Source organism: Homarus americanus, unplaced genomic scaffold, assembly GCF_018991925.1.
Source record: "Homarus americanus isolate GMGI-L3 unplaced genomic scaffold, GMGI_Hamer_2.0 scaffold50924, whole genome shotgun sequence".
NCBI lineage: Eukaryota > Metazoa > Arthropoda > Malacostraca > Decapoda > Nephropidae > Homarus > Homarus americanus.
This window is the reverse complement of record NW_024718094.1, coordinates 778,454-801,347: the sequence shown is the minus strand read 5'-3', so window position 1 is coordinate 801,347 and position 22,894 is coordinate 778,454. Positions and strand designations below refer to the sequence as shown.

Genomic DNA, 22,894 nt, shown 5'->3' with positions numbered 1-22,894 from the left:
TTTAATAAAAAATTTGATCAATAATAAGCTACTGTAATGAATGCCACGAATACACAAGTCTCATTTTCCCCTAGATTTTCCCTGCCATAAGCTTTCCCCACCCTTCCTGATTTTATTTGCATTTTTGCTTATGCAGTCTAGTAAGTAACACTATTATTTACGAATGTTCGATCATACCTGTAAGGCGAGGTCGACATCTTTTAAATACATTTGAATTAAAAAAAAGTATATATATATATATATATATATATATATATATATATATATATATATGAGTTAATGGATAACTGGCACATGTACGTACACACATAGTTATTTTGTTTTTGTTTTACAAATCTACTACACAGAAACAGTTCCTTTCTTAGGCGAAGATGTTTTACCTAAGAAAATATTTAAACTCAAATTTTGTCGAATGGTTGAAGATGGAGTAAAATACAGAATTAAATAAACATATTTGAAGGGGATCCAACAATGGTTTTACTTTATAATTTTGCTCACACGGTAAATTCATAATATTATATAAATGTAATGACTGATTATCGATAATGTGGTTATGCTTTAAAAAAATTATTACATAATAATTACACAGGGATATTGGTCACGTGATTAGTGTGTCTATAAAGAAAAAAATCCAATTCAAAATAGTGATATTTTTTTCTCAAATCAAATTAATTTAAAAAATAAATATTCTAGGTAAAAGTGTTAAGTATCAAACTTGATAAAATAATATTCTTTATTTTCTAATAGTTGATCATTTAGCAGCTGGTTGAAACGTTTTCCAAAATATCAAAATTCCGGGTTACAAATAATATAGAGTAATTATATATTTTAGTCTTAAATGTACAAAATTTATTTTTATTTGTTAAAATTTAGCGAATATATTTTATATTATTAATTATCTTTGATATATCAACGAAATTAAAGTAGTAGATATGTATGCATTTAAGTTTTCAGGGGATACACATTTGTTGGAGGCGTATTTAGTAACGTTTGGCCAGTTGTAGCTCCTGACCACAATGTTACTGAGTATAAAGTTTAAATTATGTGCCAGTACATATTAAGTCAAATAATTCATTGACTATAGGTAAGGCCTATGTAATGTCTGATACTCTATGAAAGTAATATAATTGTATACCCTGATTTTTGTCTCGCTAAACCTGCAAAAGGTCTTCTGTCTGGTAGTCAATTATTTTGGGTGAATGTGATCCATATTTTAGATATTATTTTATGGTTCTATTGGTTAAAAATAAGGTCAATATCCGTCCATTGGCTGTGCTCAGGCTTTAGTACGAGAATAGGTTTTTTTTTTACGTGTCTGTTTTACTCAAATCTGACCTCCATTTCATCTGCAAAATAGCGGTTTTTGCAAAAAAATAAATACAAATTTCATTTTTAACAGAAACAGGTAATTTGCACAAAAATGGAGGTCAAATTTTAGTTTAGCACACCAAAACACACATAAAGGAAACCTATTCAACCAACCTACTTAATCTAACCTTGCAAGATCAGTAAGTGTTCACAATTATTATGCAAGACCAGTAAAATTACCGTTTCGGTAATCCACCTATATTTGGAAGTTGAAATAAACAATTGGAAACAAAAATTTCAACCTTACCTAACTCACAGATGACGTTCTGGAAAGAGGCTGTTATGCCAAAACAACGGTCCGACTAATTACCCAAATGTAGCCAAATGTAGCCAAATGTAGCCGCAATGAAGTCAAATGATGGTCGTACAAGCGTAATTCGGGCTGTGAATTACTTCTAGATTATTATTTGGTGTCATAAAGTAAAAAAAAATTGGTAAACTTAATTTAATCTGAGTTGTGTTGTGTTAGGTTAGGTTAGGTTAGATTAGATTAGATTAGGTACATGCACTTGATCTATTAACTCAGATTAAATTAAGTTTACCAATTTTTTGTGACTGTGACACCAAATACTAGTCGAGAAGTGATTGGCAGTCTGATTTATTCATCTAGGACCATTATTTGACTTCATTGCGACTACATTTGGGTACATTTGGGTAATTCCTCGCTCCGTCGGTACATGCACGCGATCTATTAACTCAGATTAAAGTAAGTTTTCCATTTTTTTGTGACTTTCTGACACCAAATACTAGTCAAGAAGTGATTGGCAGTCCGATTTATTCATCTAGGACCATTATTTGACTTCATTCCGGCTATATTTGGCTACATTTGGGTAATTAGTCGGACCCCCAAAACCATAATAATACTTAAAGACCATTATTAGTTTTGGCAATTTTGTCTTTGTAGTGGATATTTTGTTGTGACTGGCTAAGTTCCAACTAATGCTATTTTACCGCGAGCGTGTGCTGATTCGCTAAATACTTTGTTTAATATGATGGGGGGGGGGGGAGATGCGTTCGTGCCTCTCAGCTAGGAAGTAGGTAAGGTTAGGTAGGTTTCTTTGGTTGGTTTGGTCAGGTTCTATTATATTCTAGTAAATGTCGCCTCTTTTATAATAAGTCTCCATGCACAACAGAAATATGGTTAGGCATGTTTACAGCTGCACAATGATCGACATAGCGAAATAAATGTCAAATGCCATCAGAGTCACGGTCAAATGTAATTATTGTGTTATTCGCCGGTAATGGACGCTTAGCCAATCAGAGCGCACTCGCGGTAAAATAGCATTAGTAGGAACTTACCAGTCATGGCAAAATATCCACTGCCTTTTTTTCTTAAATAACTATATATTTCTTTGATACAAATAGTACACAGAGTAAGTGTAAAGGTTGGGGAAAATTAAGTTTATAGTTTACAACATTATCCTGTTAGAAGGAACCATGGCTAATAAACGGTTGGTTTCCGTCAGCAGTTCGGTCGCTATATTTTGGCAAAATTATCGTTTCATTCATTCCTATGTTTTTCCTACGGCATTTGATGTTTTGATTGATTTTGATTTTACCTGCCTGAACCAACCTAACCGAGCCACGGAACCCAGGAACTATAACCTAACCTAAATTCCAAAGTTTCCCAAGCTGACCAAAATGATGATATCACCCATTTTTCTTGGGCAAATGCTTAGTTACGCGATATAGGTGAGTTAAGATACCATCTTACAGTCACTTCTTCAGCTGTGATGCACCAGATGTAAACAATCTACCATGGTCGTCAGCAGTTCAGGTTCAGTAATTATGAACGTCTTTTTAGAAACCATTTTGTATGTTGATTACTTTCAGTCCTATTTATTTTCATGTGTAAATGCTTAGTTTTCTAGATATAGGTGAGTTAAGATTTAGGTTAGGTGTAATTATTGCAGTTTCACTCTCAATTGGATAAGAGCAATTTTGGGCACACCAGAAGTTATATCTCGTCAAAAAAAAAAAAGGATCACCTGAAGATTCATCGCCCCAGCTTATTTCACCTGAAGATTAACTACCTTAATGCTAACTTAACCTAGCCTTAGCCTATTCTATCCTAACCTAAATCTAACCTAACATATCCTAACCTAACCTCATCCTCCCAAAATAGTTTTAGGGTAGTTTAATCTTTACGTGAAATAAGCTGGGGCTATTATTCTTCAGGTGATCCAAAAGAACTTCCTATCCTGTGCATTGTCATTTTAATTATTGGTAAAGGTGGGAGAGACTGCTAGCAACAGAATTAACCTATGGAATTGAACCGAAGTTTCTGGAAATACTATTTGCATGATGCTGAACATGAAAATGGAGGCGAGAATTCACAGAACCTATTAAAATCTGACCTAACCTGCCTAACCTACTAACCTGTGCATTGTCATTTCAGTTTACATACTATCATCCAAACAACATCTCGAGAAAAAAATGAAAGAATTCAATCCAATATAAATCGTAATAAACACCCCCGATGAGATTGTAGTTCATTTTTTGACATGTAAACAAAGACCGCAGATGCTCCTGCATAGCAGATGTGAACCAAAATTTGGTTGCCACTGGAGATCCAGCAGCACCATAATTACATTAAATATACAGGAGGTCCCTGACTTATTAACGCCCGCCGAAACAAACGGTGTTAAACCTTAAGTTTACAGTATTTTATTTACCTGATGATTTATTTTTTTATTTATTTCCTGTGTTTCTTCATTCTATTTCTTCTTTTCTCTTAAATTAAGTGATTTTAGAAGTAGAAGGACTTAGGCTTTGATATAGTGGGATTTTAAACATTGTTCTGTATGTACGGTATTTACATAGCATGTGTTCCAACTTACATACATTTCTGACTGAAGAACGTCCTCTGGAATGGAACCCGTTCGTAACCCGGGGTTCCCATGTATTGGTAATTTATTTGGATCTTGACTTGCTAGTTTGGCAAACAATTTTTGATGCCTAATGCAATGAAGATAGCCTGTTTTGTGGAAACATTAAAAAAAAGTGTTTTTTCAACTTGCAAGTTGAGAACTGCTCTGTTATTTCAGATACATTCCAAATTCATTTTGAAGAAAACACGAATTAAGCTGAAATCCAAATTAAATTGATCCTAATTAACGTGGGTAGTGTATACATAATTCCAGAATATAAACTAACCTAGACTATAATTCAGAATAATGTAACATATGAAATTATCCAATTAACTTCATTTCACTCAAAAAATACTAATACAGTGCCAACTTTTCATTATACAGTATACAGTATATATACTGTATATTAATCAGTGTATTCTTTTATGATGAAATCCTGTTCATGTATTCCATTCTACTTTACAGATTCCAGTTTTGTTAATTAAAACAAGCAAGATGTCGCTATCAAAACGGGAATATGAGGACTACAAGGCAGCCGTGGATAAGATGGTGTATAAATATGTGGCACGTGATAGGTCAAGCGTTGTGTCTGCCATCACACATGCAGTTGATTCGGGATGTGACAAGAGAAAAGTTGAAGACAAGCTGATGGGATATGTTGATAAAAGCATGGCATATAAATTGGCTGAAAAGGTAGGACTAGAGAACATTATGTAATTCAGTTTACTAATTGTTTAAATTAGCCCCTACCATTGATGTCTGATCTCCAGATCCAATACAGGTAAACTTCTATTGATGTCCCAATCTACAATAATTTGCATTAATGGTGATGATATCTTAACACTCTTTGGATTTTCATATGCAAGTTTGTGTATGAAGTCAGAAATTCAAATAAAATAATTTTATGTTAAGGTATGAACACTAGATATGCAAGACGTACGTTTGGTAATGTCAGTGCGATCTGGTAACTATGTTGGCTGCACTCCAAGGTTATCACACCAGTCTCCCTTTTGTGTTTAAAGGCCCCAGGATATAATGTTGACCCACATTTCTCATGCATCACAGTGATTTCATTTATTCATAACAGTGTTATGGGAGTTTTGAACCTTGACTTGTGTTGCTGGTATGAATTGAGGAGTGGGAAAACCTAAAAAGTACAAGGAGATTGCACCACGTGGTGATAGTGTGGCTTCTCCTCATGCTTCTCCCAGTGTCTCTGGCCCTTCAACAATCAGTCCTAGTGTTGTGACTCAATTTGTATGGTACAATTATCTTTTACGCCCGCCAGGAAAAAATTAATTATCTGTACTTGGCCTGGGCATGGTCATCAGAACACAAAATTTACACTATTACCTAGCGACATTAATTTTTTTTACAATTTTCATCTATAAATATTTTGTCCTAAATATGCATGTTTCTTGCACTTATGTATAGAAATAATTATTTTATTGTGACTACTTAAATAAAACTGTTTATAGATAATTTATTTAAAATTCTAATGCAACAAATACCACCTTTTTATCTCAAATAGCAAGTTTTCTATGACTCGCTACGTACAATTATCTCGTGTGGTGCAGTCAAGTGTGGTGATGTGAATAACAGGTCAAACCTCGAGCTTTTAACGGAAGAGCGCTTAGCCAAACCCGAGTGTTAAGACCACTCCCCAATTTGCGGTGTAAATAATGTACTCTGTTTTAGTGATTGTGAAGTACTTTTGTTCTGACTGTGAATTGCTTTCCCTGTTTTAGTCTTTTTTTGTATTTTCGTATTTTGTGGGTTTGGGGTAATACATCATGAATATGTGTGTGAAAAATTTATAACATTCCATAATATGTCTAATTGCTAATGGTAAAAACTACTTGTATAGTAGTACTGTAATACAAAATAATAAAATATTTATGAGATGGATTTACAATTTGTTGAACTTTAATCAAGTTAACATCAAAAACACATTCGAATAGGTAATAATGAAAACAAACTCACTCACCATAACCAGTCATGACCTTCTGCTTGCCTGAAGAGTGGGTGGGGGGGAGGGATTAATAATCAAGCACGTTGTCTTCCGGTGAAGCCTCATTGTCGACGCCTGCCGCAGCATCCTGTGCCTCCTGTTCAGTCACCAGGTCCATATAGAACTGCTTGTATTCGGTTGGTATGTACAGTAGGGGTCAGAAGTCTTGAACACTTAGCAATATCTGGCAACTACTTCTGAGTTATACATATTTGATTGGGATATAAGTACTAATAACACTACTTGTCATCACATATTATGCTTGAACCACAAAATGGGATAAAACTCTCCTTAACACCTAAGATCTTCGGGTACTTACATGCCAAATAGTACAGTCTCTCCTTGACCTATGATGGGGTTCCGTCCCGACGACCAGGTCGTAAGTCGAAAAGGTGAAAATAATACATAGAAATTCTAAAATGGGTCTCTTTTTCTTCTCAGCACCACGAGAACTCTCACTTTTACGCTTGCCAGCCATTTTAAAGGGAATTACAAACAAAAATTTTGTCAGTACACAGTGCGAACACTAACGCCGGGACTCGAAAATACATAATGTGAAAAATATTTTATACGACCATGGCCGTCATATGTCTGGGTTGTCGTAACTCGAGGAGAGACTGTACTGTCAAGTGTTCAGGACTTTTTACCCCGACTGTATGTCATCAGATCCTTAATGTCTTTCAACTTAATTTGACTGGGGAAAAGAGTAAGGAACCTGTGTTCCTGGGTTGCACATGAAAGAGCATGGTGTGAGCTACCAAGAACCATGGAAAATAGATTTTCCCACATTTGGTCAGCTCGCCCTTGCTACTCATATGCTGTACATTTATCTCGAGGAATTATTATTTAACATTTAGTATCATCTAGAAGAGAAGTGACCCTGGGGGAGAAACTGACTGCAAGGACCCCCCCTCACCCCATACCACCCAGAGTGTATCACTGACTCCTGCATCTTTCACTCATTCTACTAAAACTTATTCATGATACACATTGCTTGTTATTCATTAATTAGTGAGGATACATTACTGTAATAATTGTTGCTTACTAATACCTGTATCATTCATATGGGTGTCCGACTGGCCAGGAACCTATCCTATTGAACCCCATGTTATAATGAACCCAATTTATGATATTTTGACCTGCGAGGAGGCTTTCAGGAACCTAACCCCTTTGAAAATAGAGGTTTACCTGTAGTTTAATAAGCACACTATAGGTACATTGTAGGTACAGGAACAGAAAGTATTAATACAATTGCCTCAGAATTCCCACCTTTCGAAAGATAAACACCGCTTCATCCTTCTATCCCCGTAATCATGTTCTCATTTACTCCCTGTATTTTATCTTACTTTAAGTAAAATTTTAGGAACTAAATTATTATCAACCTTTTCAGGCCTTTTTACTGTTGGAAGACATAGGAACAAAAGTTAAAAGCACATCATCTAGAAAACGCACACATAAAGAAGACAATGATCGTGAAAAGGATAGTAAGAGGGCAAGGGTTAAAGATGAAAAGGAACCAGTACCAAATATTAAAGCGTCTCAGCCACCATCATCAGGGCCAAACAACACTGTTAGCCCTGGACAAATTCAGGCTCAACAAGTAAGTAGTGTGTGGAGTACTGGAGTGTACAGTACAGTATTATGTTTTATCACCATGATCTATGTGAATGATTGAAGAGTAAAGTGGCAATTTATTTATTTGAGATGGAGACACTGCTGATGAATGATGGTAGGTTGTGCCAAGTATAATCCAGATAGAATAGTCTGTTTCACAAGTCACTGGACATTTCTTATTGGCAATGAAATGGGAAAATCAATTACAGCCTTTCTCTTTTTATTTTTTTGTGCAACCAAGTGGAATTGGCTTCCATTATGTGTTAGCTTTATCAGATACAAAAGGTTCTTGTGAGATGAAGAGTTTATTAGAAGAATTTATCACTTAACCTTTCACTTTGAATAACTCTGACATATGTTTGCAGATTAAGGATATTATGGCCAAAGCCCAGGCTGTAATAGAAGAAAGAAAAAAGGCTATGGCCAACCTTCAAACTACGGAGTCAAAGCCAACCACTAATGGTGCAGGTAGGTTTCAGGTGTGTCTTTTATAAATAATCATACATCATTGGTAAAAATATTGTATGCTGAAGGGCATGAAACTGTTTCTTGGATGTTTTTACAGTATTCTAATACAGTAAGAACCTACTGAATGAGTACCCAATGAAAGATAATTCAGTTTAACAAGAATAGTGGTTATCATCATCATTATCAATGTTTTATGACCATATTCCACTCTTGCAGGTGTTAGCCATGATTATATGATGACAGCTTACTCGAAGCTGTGCAGTTTCTTGCAGCCTCTCATTTTAGGTGTGAAAATTCAGTGAACAAGCTTGTACAGGATTCAGTTTAACTATCAAAATTCCGAGTGATCCAGTTCACATAATCTTTCATGGATTCAGGCTAGTTATGTTTTGTCATTGGTTGAGCCACCAGTCAGGTGAATGCACTCACCAACTCAATTTCTATACCCAACTTGATTAGCCAATGAACCTAGACAACTTGGCAGTCTTTGTTTATCATCTTCTTTTCTGCCTCATGGAACATATGTCGTCTTTGTTCACAGAGGATGAAGAGCAAATCTATCACCCTGAATACAAAATTGGATGCCTGTCTCCTCAACCCACTAAACATGTACACATTCCTCCAACAATGCTCGGCATTCATCTTCAGTTCTGAAATAGTACAGTGTACTAAAACACTGTTCAGTATTGTAAGGTTAGGTTTTAAGATAAAACAGATTTGGGCTGGAGTGCATTTCAACTTTTAACCTGGGAGTTTATGGGAAAATGGGTCCCATTGAATGAGACTTCACCTAATGAGCACTTTTTCACGAAGGTAGGTTACTCATTTGCTAGAAAATAAATCTAATTGTACGACAAAAATCTTTATTGTTTCAAACTTACAATCCAATGCCATGTTTATTGGACAAATCTTTTAACACCTATTCCACTTCATATAAATGATGTGGTTTAGAGTTAAATGGTTTAGTGAACACAAGGTGAGCAATTTGAAAAAAATTCAAATTGTAAATGATGCTATTTGTGCCAAAAGACTGCAAGGGGTTGACGTTTCTGACCATGGCCAGGAGTACCAGAGGGTTAATAGTATTAAATTATGTTCGGCTGCATTCAGACTAATGAAAATATTTTCAATAGCAGCTGACACAAAATAATGAAATGTTTACTTCTTTGCAGCTGTGCCTTTAATATCCCAACCTTCACCAGTTGTAATAGCATCAGCTGGATCAGGTGGTGGTGATGTGACCTCACGTATTGCTGAGCTTCAGGCCCGCATTCAGGCTCAACTAGGAAATGCCACTGCCTTAGGAATATCTAGCTTGCAGATGGGGGCAGCACTGGGCACAACTGTTGCATCAACAGCTAAACCTCTAGGAGAACAGAGCAAACCAACTCCACTCATTTTGGATGCTGAGGGACGAACTGTTGACCAAAGTGGAAAAGAAGTGCACTTAACTCAACGGATTCCTACATTGAAGGTGGGAAGAAGAATTTTGTTTATTCAAGTTTTGCTGACCATTTAGATATTAAGTTCAGTTTTTGAAGTATAGTAATAGAAAAATTGAGTACTTTTCATGATTCTACATAAATTTTGTGAGTAACAAGTAATAGATCCCTGATGAAGCTTGAAATATCATTATTGCTTCAGGTTGTGTCATATTTTGAAGCTTGCTTGTGTTTAGAAAAATAGAGTAGACTTCTATTTGCTTGTACTATATTTCTGATCTGATCATTTACCTCGTGATGTAATACTGTAGTTAGCTGTTGGCCTTTGTTGGATTAAATTATACCTATACAGTGTATAAATTTATGGGTAATGGGTTTCCAATCCATTTAGTTAATCAGGATTCAAATCCTCTTTAAAGAGGCATTGTGAGTGATATTCAGTTGGGTCATAAAAGCCCAACTAGGTCACAAATCCAGACCATAGGGTGAATTTACTTATCCTATCTCAACCTGTCTGTGGTGTGTGACCATGACCCATGTGACAGATGCCTATGTTTATTCAGGTACAGGTATATGAATTCCTTGCTTAAATATAAGTCGCATTGTCATGCTGGTCTTTTATGTTCCGTCGTCATTTTCTTTACCTTTCCTCCAGTGTCTCTACTCCCATGTATTTGCAATTGATGCTCATGTATTCCTCATCTACTTAATTAGCAACACTAGCCTCTCATCTTGCAATTCTTTCTTGTTTATTCTTCCTAATTTCACACTGCAGCTGCATTTTTAGGACAGCAATATTAAATTTTCCCCATTCCTCTTCAATGCCCTTTTCTTCTTTCTCATAATACTGTACATCAGTTCACTTTATCTCAATACATTTCTGTATATACAGTAGATGTATATTTGTCACATTTCTCCTTTGCCCAGGATTTTTTCATTCATTATTGTTTAAATTATCCTTTTCTGTCATTACAACTATGCATATTAAAATATGCAAGTCAAAGTTACTGTTTTTTTTTCTTTTTGATAAAAAAGTGTTGAGGATACCAATATATATTGTTCAGGAGTACATAAAACTATTATATTTGTAATACACTTACAGCACTTATAAATTTGATCCCTCTTTTCACTTCATGGAAATTTTTTCTTCCATCAGGCCAACATTCGAGCCAAAAAACGGGAAGAATTTAAACAGCAATTGCAAGAAAAACCCATCGAGGACACTGCTGAGAGTAACTTCTTTGATGCACGAGTCAGTATTCGTCCATCTCTGAGAGTCAAGAGGCCTTTTAAGTTCCATGACCAGGGCAAGTTTATTCAACTTGCTCAGAGAGAAAGAGCAAAGGTATGAAATATTCTTTATAAGTTTAAGTTATCTAATTTACGGAAGGAAGTTGTTGTCTTCTTTTCTGTCTTTGGAAATGGTAGTTGATGCTTTACTGTGACTTTGTCACCAACCTGCAGAAATTTTAAATCCGATGTTTTAAATGTCAGGTGATCTTGTGATACAGTCAAACTTCCCAAATCCGAATTGCTTGTGACCAAACTCTGTTTGAATTCTGGAAAAATTTGAACTATGGATACCTAAACATCATGGTCTTTTTATACACAATTTAAGTGAAATAATTAAACTGTACACAAGTTGCCCCAAATCCTATAATTTTCTTAATTCCTTAAATACTGTGGGAAGTAGAAGTCACTGTTTACCTTCAAACCTCATTACCCCTGTATATTTAATATTTACAAAAGCAGCAGTACCATACAGTACTGTACATTAAAAAGAAATTATACTCTCTCACTACCAGGCCAAGTGGGGGGGATTTCCCAGCATTCCCCCATCCAATAAGCTGGATGATATGTTTACTTTTCAACTTGTAATTTTGGGTAAATGCAGTACAGTAAATCCTTGCTATTCATGAGGGTTAGGTTCCAATGAATGGCATAAATTGTTAAAACCGTGAATAGCAACTTGTAGTACCTTAGTGCACGACTGTATACCTATACAGTGTATAAGAAACTTAGGTAACCATTACTGTTCTTCATATGTGGAAGTTTGGCGCTTGATGAAGTGTACTGTATAGTAGAATGAAATTTGGTTACTAAAGCATGAGGATCACTGTTGGAAGAGGGTGATGTAGTGGTAGTTGGTGGAGAGGCAGGCAGGCGGGTGATGGGGAGGTGGATGGTGGGGTGGTGTGTAGCAGGGAGATGGGTGGTGGAACGGCGGCAGCAGTTGACCGAGTAGGTGAGGGAGACGAATCAACTGGGTGAGTGGCTGGTTTTTTCTTGAAAAACACTATGATTGGTGTTGTTTCCTCTTGGCTTTGGGGTCTCTAAACATTTCACTCCACTAGCACTGACACTAGGCAGACTTTTAGGGGCCATTTCACACAGAAACACTAAAGTTTTCAGTATAAAAGTGATGCTGTGTCGCAGGCAATGATTGAGCGCAAACAACTTGAGAGGAATTGGGTTTAATTTTTAAAAGTCTGCTTGGGATCCTATCCTGTGTCTGCCTTAGGATGGTCTCATGGGCTAGATGAATGCTCAATTAAGTCCATGTTATGGAACAAAACCTGATCATATTCTCCATTGTGGCTCAATTCCAAACTTCAATAAGTTTGGCTTATGTTGTAGATATCATGCAAAATGTTCAAACATCTTTATACCAATCAGTCATTAGTCACAGCAGAGTCTTGTGTACACAAAATATGGCAGCTCTTCTGATGTAATGCTGTTTCACAAAAAAAAAAACTTTCTATGCTCTTCATATCAAGTACAACCCAGTAACTGAGGTGTGAGAAAATTGATGCTGTATATCTTTAAAAGGATTTTGTGACTTTATCCATGAAATATTAAATACGTAGAGCCCAATTTTTTTTTTTGCACACAGTTGATGGGTCACTGATATCCTGGAGACTGGGAAGATCTGCTAACTAGGAAAATAAATTTTGATGAATTACAACAGTAAAACAAGACAAACCTTACTGAACCTAGCTTAAGCTAACCTTGTTTAGGTTAGATTATTCTTGTTAGGTTAGGTAGGATTAGTTTAGTTTTGTTGCCTTGATTAAAGTACTCATTTTAAATAACAACTGTGATCACTCTTTGTACCTGTATAAGTTGGGTCTTGGCTGACATTTTTATAAACTTCTACATATTTTAACACTATAAGCCATTTATACATGAAGCTCAGTGTTTAATCTATCATGAGAAGTGGTAAATGTTTCTGTAATATGAAAGCAGTTAGAGAAAAATTAATTTGTAGAATTGGTGTGTATCTTAGGATATTACCTAAGAAATACTGCAGTGGGGTAGGTTTAGCAGAGATAATGCTCCACTTTTATTTTCTTGAACACTGGTTTACTGATTCACTACAGGTTTAAACATACTTTTCCTCTAGGATTGGGGATAAATTCATTGATTAGGCTACATTACTTCTGGTTTGCTGGGTCAGGGTGATGACAGTTGTAGAAATGGTTTTTACTTTTTTCATCATCTTATTGATTTTCACCAGAAACAAATATACTTTTCACACAAAGATTTGTTGCTGAGATAGGGCCTGGGTAATTTTAGGTTAGGTAAGCTTCACTTAGTTTATTTAATTGCTATTCTGAGATGCTTTCCTCTCGAACCAAACACAGCCACCACTAGAAGCCATGCCTAGAGCATGAAATTGTAAAAACTACAAATTAAAAAGAGTGAACAGTCCACTGTGGCTGAGCAGAAACAGCACAACTTCATGGACAGCCAGCATGGATCAAATACACACAAAGAAGGGACCTCGTGAGTGGTAAGGGAGCCTATATTACACACTGCTCTTGTGAGAGGTTACCATGTGAGTCACCAAATTTTCATCCCATGCATTTGAAGTTTAAGAGTTTTTGGAAATAAAAAATACATTACAGTATTTGTTTAATAGCCCCAAAGGCTCTGACAGAAGCAAAGTTTAAGCGGTTTTGAAGTCCAAAATTGCAAGTGTTCGCTGTGAGAAGTGATACTACCCTCAGTGTCAAGACCTGACTGAATTACTCAGAATAGGCAAACTGTACTCCAAGCTTTGTCAATAAATTTGTTAAACTAAAAATAGAAACTAAGGTATTTTTAATTTTATAAAATTTGCATTGTAATGTAACCTAGACCATTTAAAAAATAAAGAGCTTGAATGACCATTAAGTGATTTTTTTTATTTTGTACAGGCTCGGTTAGAGAAACTGCAAAATGAGATTTCACAAGTTGCAAAGAAAACTGGCATTTCTTCAGCAGCCAAACTGGCACAACTAGAACAGAGAGAAATGAAGAGTGTTTGTGATGACTCCCCTGATATTGAGTGGTGGGATGCCATTATCCTTCAAGGAAATAGGTTCGTATTTATTTTGCATACCAAGATAGTGATTGTTTTGAAAATATTATATATAATTAGGATGTTTAAAAGGCTGCTACTTGTATGCTATAAAGACCTATGTTTTCAGTAGTTCTGTGAAGAAACTTTTCACCCTTTTCCATTTTTTAAGTAGGCGGTGAAAATTTTTTCATTTACTGTAGAGAACAGTATTTAGAAAAACTAAATATTAAAGTTTAATGTGTTTGTGTCTGTCATTTGTAAGTATACATAATTTCTATCATTAAAATGACAGTAATTTGTCATTCTTATAATACTGTGCTTTATTCATTAAATTTGTGGCCTCGGAACTCTTGCTGGGGAAAGTGTTTTGTTTTCAGATTAAAACATATATGGCCTCCATGCCAGTTTGAACTGTCTGCCTTTGGCCATATGTACTGTATTGGCTTTCAAATGTGCCTCTGCCTTTGTACAAAAAATATCTATTATCTTATTGAGAGATTTCTAGGGTATTTTTATTTTTGTAGGCAATTATTGGTTATCTTTTAAAGATCAATACTTTTATCACTTTGCTGAGTATTATATAACACCCCCTCTAGGCAAAGATTGGCTCGACCATATAGTTGAGCTGGAAACATATTATCCAACCCTCTTACAGTCAAGGCGGAGTTAATAGCATTACAAATATTTAAATTAGAGAATTATCATTCTATCTTTAGAGTTTTCTGAACAGTATAGATCTATTGATTGACAGTTAAACAAGCCAGTTATGATATCAGTTGCTCCCTTTTTCATTTTTTAAATTAAATATTGCAGTTAATGTTTGCCATTTTATTTACTCACAGATATCCAGAAGAGGGGGAACCAGTTAAGGTGAAAGATGACTGTATAACAAGACTAATTGAACATCCTCTAGAAATGAGATGCCCATCAGATCCCTTGAAACCAGTGACTCTTGAAGTCCTTCTTACTAAGCAGGAGCGTAAAAAGCTGCGTCGCATGAATAGACGAGAAACTTGGAAAGAAAAACAGGAAAAGATTCGTTTAGGATTGGAACCTCCCCCAGAACCTAAGGTATGGTGATTTTATTTCAGCCATGTTAATCTCATTCAAAATACAGTAAGGAAGTTTATGTACAGTATACAGTCCTGATACAGTATAGTGGTCACAGTAGTACCATTGATGGTTATTATAATTAAGGAAAGCTCCTAGGGTATATAGATGATATAGGGGATTAGGGGTAAAGATATTAAAAATTTTTAGAAGGAAATTTTTTTCGTATCTTATCAAGTTTTGTATTACATATTATTTAATTTATTATTTATCACCCGAAGATGTGGCCAAAATATAAAGTTGACACTCTGGGGCTTAAATAGTATTCCAGAGCTTCTCAATCTTTTTGTTAGTGTATTAGTATGTGTACAGTACAGAAAGCCCTTGCTTGACGTCGGTTACGTTCTTGAAAAAAACAACATTAACGGAATCAATTTTCCCCATAAGAAATAGATAAAATACGCTAGTTACGTTCCCCAGTCTCCCTTTGCCCCATAAAATACATTACATATAGTACATAAATTCAATGGAATTTTTATAGGAAATATATATTTTACATCCAAAAAGATAAATAAACTAAATAATTTTGTATTGTACTGACTGATGGGCGGAGGTGGAGCGAGTGTGTGGTGGGTAGTGGAGAGGAGGAGGGTGGTGAGTCACTGAGACCCGGAGGGGGGCTCCTCCTCCCGCTCTGACTGGGGTTCCCCCTCCATTTTCGTAGCAAGGCTAATGGTCTTGCGTTGTTTCTTCACAACACTAGCATCACTAACACTTGATGGGCGCTTGGAAGCCATTTCGAATGGTTACAGTACAGTATTTAACTATTTATAGCAAAAACACTTTAAGCATGCATGTACGCTGTGGAAGCCTAACAAAGACTGGGGACGCTGTGACTCTCTGTGAGAGAGTGTAGCACGCCAAGATGAGAGAGAGTGATGTGCCTTACAAAATAATCCCTGTTGGATGACAATGTTATAACGAATCGGTCGGGATGTTGTAGGAATCATGGGTATCTAAAGAGTAGTGACGTTATAACGAAACAACGTTTTCTGGGACATTGTTAAACGAGAACTTACTGCACAGTACTCATATTTGTAATTGTCGCCACACTTCTGGTGACAATTTCAATGACAAAAATTGATCCATTGTGTTTAAGAGTGGGGATTGTTTGTCTTTTACTTGTTATCATACATATGCCAACTGTGTCTGGGAGCAAGGAGGCAGGGAGAGATGGGAAAATGGCAGTTAGTAGCCTGTGTGGCTTCCTAGAGAGAGGATCCCTGTTACTGAGCTCCCCGCCTGTGACCAGGACTTTTTTTATTTTATTTGTACAAGTGTTGTGCTACTTAGCCGTACAATGAATACTTTATAACATGTTGTCAAAGGATGAGCTAATTGCATTTGCATCCCTACATAAGGCAGAGCATCCAACAAAATACATTAGTGGCCAGACGGGTGTCAGTGCCCTCCAAATACAATGTTACATCAAGTGGATGAGGGACAATGGTGGGGATGAGATTCCCAACAAGAAAGTACATCCTGGGAAGGCCTGCAAGACTTCTCCCAGGATTCTGAAGGTTGTGCAGTGTCGACTATAGACTAATCTACGTTTGTCTGCACTACAAATTAAGGAACAGAATCCAAGGCTGCTTGGTGATGTGTCAGTGAAGACAGTCTTTTGCCGTATTCATGACGACTTGCACTACCACAGCTTTGCTGTTACCGATTCATTTGAGAAGTGTCAGGCCACATTTTTTATGCAGGTCGGTGCACATTACCACACTGCTAAACCAGTGGAGGAGTGGCTTAAGGACTGTTGTGTGCCCTTTGATGACTGGCCTGGAAATTCCCCTGACCTGAACCCTATTGAGAACCTGTGATTCCCTATTCTCCATCTTTGCCAGAGAGTGAATTGTATGTCATTATTCTTTATTTCAAACTTTTTTCCACTCCTCTTGAAAGTTAATGATTTTAAACAGTTATATCTTTTCATACATTAAATTCAGCTTTAAAGTGAGCCAGAATTAGGTATCCTTCATATATTAATTGAATATTAATGAGCCACAATAGTGGTTTGATAAGAAGAAATTCTTTGTATGATCATTTACATATTGCCACAGAAAGAAATTTCACTTGTCACTGAAGCCAACTTTTCCACCTTCAAATGCAAATTATGATATTTTTCTTTTCATCTTCATTTCGGTTTGTTTCTTCCAGGTACGAATGGCTAATTTAATGAGGGTTTTAGGAACTGAAGCTGTCTTAGATCCAACTAAGATGGAGAAGCACGTGCGTGAACAGATGGCTAAAAGACTTAAAGCCCACCAGGATGCTAATGCTGCCCGAAAACTCACACCTGAACAACTAAGAGACAAAAAAGTTCGTAAAGTCAAGGAGGACACATCAACAGGGGTTCATGTCACAGTGTATAAGTGAGTTTTTGGTATTACTGTTTTAAAAATGTATTATTTTTGGCTTGTTAGGAATGTATGTCCACCCACTGTAAGAGTTATCCTTAATTGTGATTTTTTTCTCCCACAGAGTTACAGATTTCTCCAATGGTTCACACAAGTTCAAGGTTGAAACAAATGCAAAGCAACTCTTCCTGACTGGCACTGTAGTACTGTTCAAGGATATTAATGTTGTGGTAGTTGAGGGAGGCCCAAAACAGCAGAAGAAATATAAACGGTAAGTAAATATGAAAGTTGAAATGCATGGAATGATATTACGGGAAAAATAAGATGCTATGGAAATTCATGTCGGTAAAGAATGAAAAGATATCCTTACCTGTATCATGTGCAGTATAAAATTTTCCAGATTAATGATGGAACGTATCAAATGGGCAGAAGAATCACGGTCCAAAGATGCAGATATAGAATCAAAATGTCAGCTAGTTTGGGAAGGAACTACATCAGAAAGAAGCTTTGGTGAGGTGAGTAATAATGTACTGTACTGTACTACAGGTGCACCACCGATTTTCTGGGAACTGATGGTCCGGAACCTTCTCTAGTCCGGACAAAATTACGAGAGGGCAACTCCCTCCCTCTCAGCCAGGTGGAAGGTAGTTTTAGGCTTAAAGTTTTTATCTTATAAAATGTCACAGACTAAGCTTAGCAGAATATAACTTGCATTGCAGGAATCCTTGTAAGATTGTGATTAATTTGAGTATAAACACCACATAGTTTGCACAAGAGATAAAAACTTCAGTCCTTTAGTGTACAGTAGTCCTGTACATTTGAGTATATGTTTTTCAACTCGTATTTTTGGGTAGATATACGTAACCGGATAAGTCTGTATAATTAATCCCAGTGGTCAAGATATTATGGCATTGAATATTAGAGTATTTCAAATAAATTCTTCGTTTAGTTCTGTAAATACGTACCTGTACAGTGGTCCCTCGGTTAACGAGCGCCTCGGTTAACGAGATTTCGGTTAACGAGTTACCTTCCATAAGATTCTTAACTTCGGTTAACGAGCAATCCCTCGATTAACGAGTTTCTTATGAGCAGACCTCCACATGTTTTAGCTTGCATTTGGCGGTCCACCAGCTGTAGTATTAGTCCGCCAATACAGTAATTGGTTCTAGGGCTTAAATTCCTTACCCTTTTAGTAAATATCAAGAAGTTTATACTATTCAATAATTTTAAAAGTTTAGTATTAAATTTTTTAGTCATTTTAACAATTATTGAACATAATTGAAGGTAGGGTCACTAGTTTGTGGCACGCCATCCAGCCTGCCAACACAGCATACTGGCGTCAGTCTTTGTGTCTTTTCAGTGGAGGTAACATCTTGCTTGAGACTCTCTTCAACTAAACTCTTTCTTTCTGTGTTTACAAGCAAATTATTGGTCATTTGAAATTTATTTTACACATTGGCAATATATAATGCAGTGCAGTGTTGATTTAAAGAAAATAATCTTGAATTACACCAAGAGAACTAAAACTTTATGGGGGAAATGGCGCCATGGGGTGACTTCTCTTCCACCCCAATGCCTTCTCTTCTCCCTTCTCCTCCACCCCCATTCTAATTCCCATCATCATCTTCATCATCTAGGAGCCTTCTACATACACACCTCAAAGTAAGTGTACTTTTTTACCTTTTTTGTTGAATTTAGGCAATTTTCGGTGAGCTGGAACCAATTACCCAAAACCCATTGAAACAATGGTTTCGGTTAACGAGTTTTTCAGTTAACGAGCAACCTTCTAGAACGGATTGTGCTCGTTAACCGAGGGACCACTGTATATGCGAATTGCCATATAGCACTAGCACTTTGTCATAAAGAGTTCCAGTAAGCCTGGGCTAGATTTATGCTGATATAAGCTGCATTGGTACTAGTAATAGTACATTTTATGTATTATTTTGCCTTTTTTTAACCTCGGCTTCGATGGTTCGGAATTTTTTGCAAATCCGGAACTGGTCTGGTCCCATGTTTCCCGGATTAGCGAGGTCTAACCTGTATTCTTATCTAATATGACAGCCCAAGCTATTCTGAAGCCAAATGTATGAAATTGATGCAAAAATAACTATGCTTCTCTGCATAAAGAGCACAACACAGTGGGAATGAAAACTAAGATTTCCCTAAAGAGGGTAAAGTCATCATTAACTTTATTATTTTTATTTTATTATTATGACAGTATTTGAGATACAGTATTTGAAGAGTGGTTCAGTAGAAGGTTTGGTACATGGCAGTTCTGTATACTAGAGTGAATTTTGGTATACTGTACTGTTTAATATTAAAGTATAAAAAATATATATACAGTATATGTAGTTAGAAATATCTATACAGCTGTTCCTTGACTTACAACAGGGTTAGGGACCCAAATCCAGGTCGTAAGTCGAAAATGCTTAAATAATACATAGAAAATCTAAAATGGGTATCTCTTTTTCTTCTCAGCACCAAAAAACTCTCACTTTTAAGCTTTCCAGCCATTTTAAAGTGAATTACAAACGAAAATTTTGTCAGTACACAGCGCAATCACTAACGTTGGGACTCGAAAATACGTAATTTTACAAAATTTTGGTACGACCGATGCGGTCGTGTGTCCAGGTGGTCGTAGGTCGAGTATGTCGTAAGTCGAGGAGTAGTTGTACTGTATTGCATACCAAATACATAATTACAAAAAAGTACTTGCTAGAAATGAAAGAGAGAAAGAGACACAATAGTATTCACTCAACCAGAACTGAAACACAACTGTCGCACAACAAAACAAACGCTCGTCTGAAATCCTACATTGCCACATTAAGAATTCTAAAACTCCAGGCATATTTTTATACATTGTATTTCGAAGTACAAGCGTCAATGACGCTTTTGTTTCACATACAGTAGGGTCGGGATATATCATGAGATAGGGTCCAACGATGTTTGCTATAAACTAAATCGCGATATATAATTACATGTAATCAATGGGGAAAATAGGGTTAGGTTCTGGAGGCCAATAAAAGTTTATTTTCTTATTAACTAAAGGACCAATGAACACTAGACTCGGGAACAACAGGCTGTTTCATTATCAAGGAACACCAGACTCGGCAGCTGACGCACCATCCCAGGAACACCAGACTCAGCAGCAGATGCCACACTGTCACCCTCACTTGACAATCCCTCACCTACATAAATGAACAAACCAAATATATTAGTCACAGTATTAAATCTTTTCCATTAAGCTTTCCATTCCCTTCACCTCACTTTTCACTTCACTAGCAACCCATTTACACTCACCTTAGAAATCATAATATGCAGCAGAATCGGCTGCTTTCTCATCATTCACTCAGAAAGACTGAGCGGGCAAGCGTGAATGCATGGGTGAGCAGCCACGGTGACGCCTCTGGTGAGCAAATAATGCATTTGTTTGCCACGGCAGTACATTTTAAATATTTCCTGCCTGATTTCCCTCACGAAATAAATAAATTTATTGCTATATATTGGAAAATGTTGATAATTTTGGGAGTCGCGATATAAAAAAAATCATTATAAAAAGTAGTGATATATCCCGACCCTACTGTACTACAATGTGAAAGGTTCCATTAGTTTCTAAGTCGCGCATAAAAAATAAAAATGTTCATGTGAAAGAATCCTTGTTTGGCAGTTTTTTCTCCTGTTTCTTTCTTTCCCAACTTAAGACAATTGTTTTAAGATCTAGTCACAGTCTTATATTAAAAAAAGTCTTTGCACAAGACTAAGAATGATTTGACAGGATTCTTCATGACCCATTATGCTTCAAAACAAAACAAGGGGATATTTTGTCCATTACATGTAGTAATTGTTAAATAGGTATTTTCTTTTATATATCTGAACAAGACTTCCTATTCCAGTAATTTATTTTATTCTCATAAATTTTCTTCCTCAGATGCTGTTTAAGGCATGTCCCACAGAATCCTTTGCAAGAGATCATTTTAAAAAGCATGGTGTAGAACAATACTGGGATTTAGCATATGGAAAGAAAATTCTTGAAGAAGCTGATAGTGGTAATTGAAATTGTGATAAATGGAAGAGCATAAGCAAGTGAACTAAGAAAAAAAAGAAGCTAATATGGTTATTGCCAAAACAGCAGCAAATTTTAACATTGAAATTGAGGTCTGCACAAATTGTTTTGGCTTAATTTTCAACATTACATAATGTTAGCAATACATTTTTCTACAGACATTCATATCTTCCCTATAGAGTACTGTAGTTACAATTAAAATACCAAAAATGTCATGACGACAATAAAAGTTAACATATGCAAAAAATTATCAGGTTATAGGTATTGCAAAATTAAGTTCTGTACTGTACTTCCAAGGTGATGACACTTATGATATGTATTGATAAAAGCATGGTGACAGTGTACATTCTTAGTGATTGTGGTGCGTGTCATAACAACATCTAAAGTTATTCACGGGCAGTGTGTGTGAGAGAACATTACTAAGAATGACTTTTCATCAATTATATTCATTGTTATCTGGTACACAAGACAAAGATATTGAATTTGAATAGTTTGTATTAAAATAATTTAACATCTTTTAATCAATTTTAGTTTCATTACCAATTCTGTAATATAGATTAGAATTATTTAGTTTTGGAAAACATGATCCAAGTCAACAACTTTTAGGTTGATTTGTGTTACCACAAATATGTGTGACACTGTAATGTATGGAAGTTGGTGTCATTTATAAAAAGGATGTTTGAAATAATTACAAACTACTGTATGAAATGTATTTGGTATTTTTATAATTGTGTACTTTAGTAAGCACAATGAGCATTTTGATAAAACTTATAGTTTTGCTACTACTATGAACACCAGATCATTTCTTCTTCCCCAAAAATTGTGAATTGGTATAAAATAAGGCTTTTTATTTTATGTAAGAGTTTTATACTGACTTGAGTGACTGAATATGTACATTATTTTGTTTTGTCATCAATAAGATTAAATTTAAATTGGTTCTGAATATTTTTGCTTTCACTGGAATATTGTAATTAACAGGTAAGTTTGCATTAGACATAACAGTGTTAAACTTAAGGATAATTAAATAAACTAGATGTCTCATTATGTCTCCCTAGGCCTATATTTACAAAGTTTATCATTATTTCTGGGCATCTAGTCAACAATATTTTTTTCAAGCATTGCTATGACATTAGGATTCATAAGTGTGAAGATACATTTTGGTTACAATAGAAAACTGATGATATCTGCAAGTTCTTAGCAATTATCCTCAATCATTGTTAGTGCAAGACGCTAGATGTGACCC

At 35.8% G+C, this 22,894-nt stretch overlaps 1 protein-coding gene across 2 annotated transcripts; it reads left to right on the top strand.

The window, feature by feature from the left end:
• The first annotated feature begins 960 nt into the window (after positions 1-960).
• LOC121859101 (U4/U6 small nuclear ribonucleoprotein Prp3-like) lies at positions 961-22,692 on the top strand. Of its 2 annotated transcripts, none has more exons than XM_042355786.1 (12): positions 961-1,084; positions 4,704-4,931; positions 7,640-7,849; positions 8,229-8,331; positions 9,534-9,805; positions 10,930-11,118; positions 13,973-14,136; positions 14,961-15,189; positions 17,389-17,603; positions 17,713-17,859; positions 17,989-18,103; positions 21,517-22,692. In XM_042355786.1, exons 2-12 carry the CDS (start codon positions 4,734-4,736, stop codon positions 21,640-21,642), a joined length of 1,968 nt encoding a protein of 655 aa, XP_042211720.1. In that variant the 5' UTR covers positions 961-1,084; positions 4,704-4,733; the 3' UTR covers positions 21,643-22,692. The 2 variants fall into 2 exon arrangements, with proteins under 2 accessions (XP_042211720.1, XP_042211719.1); XM_042355785.1 differs by having other exon boundaries at positions 9,504-9,805.
• The last annotated feature ends 202 nt before the right edge of the window (positions 22,693-22,894 follow it).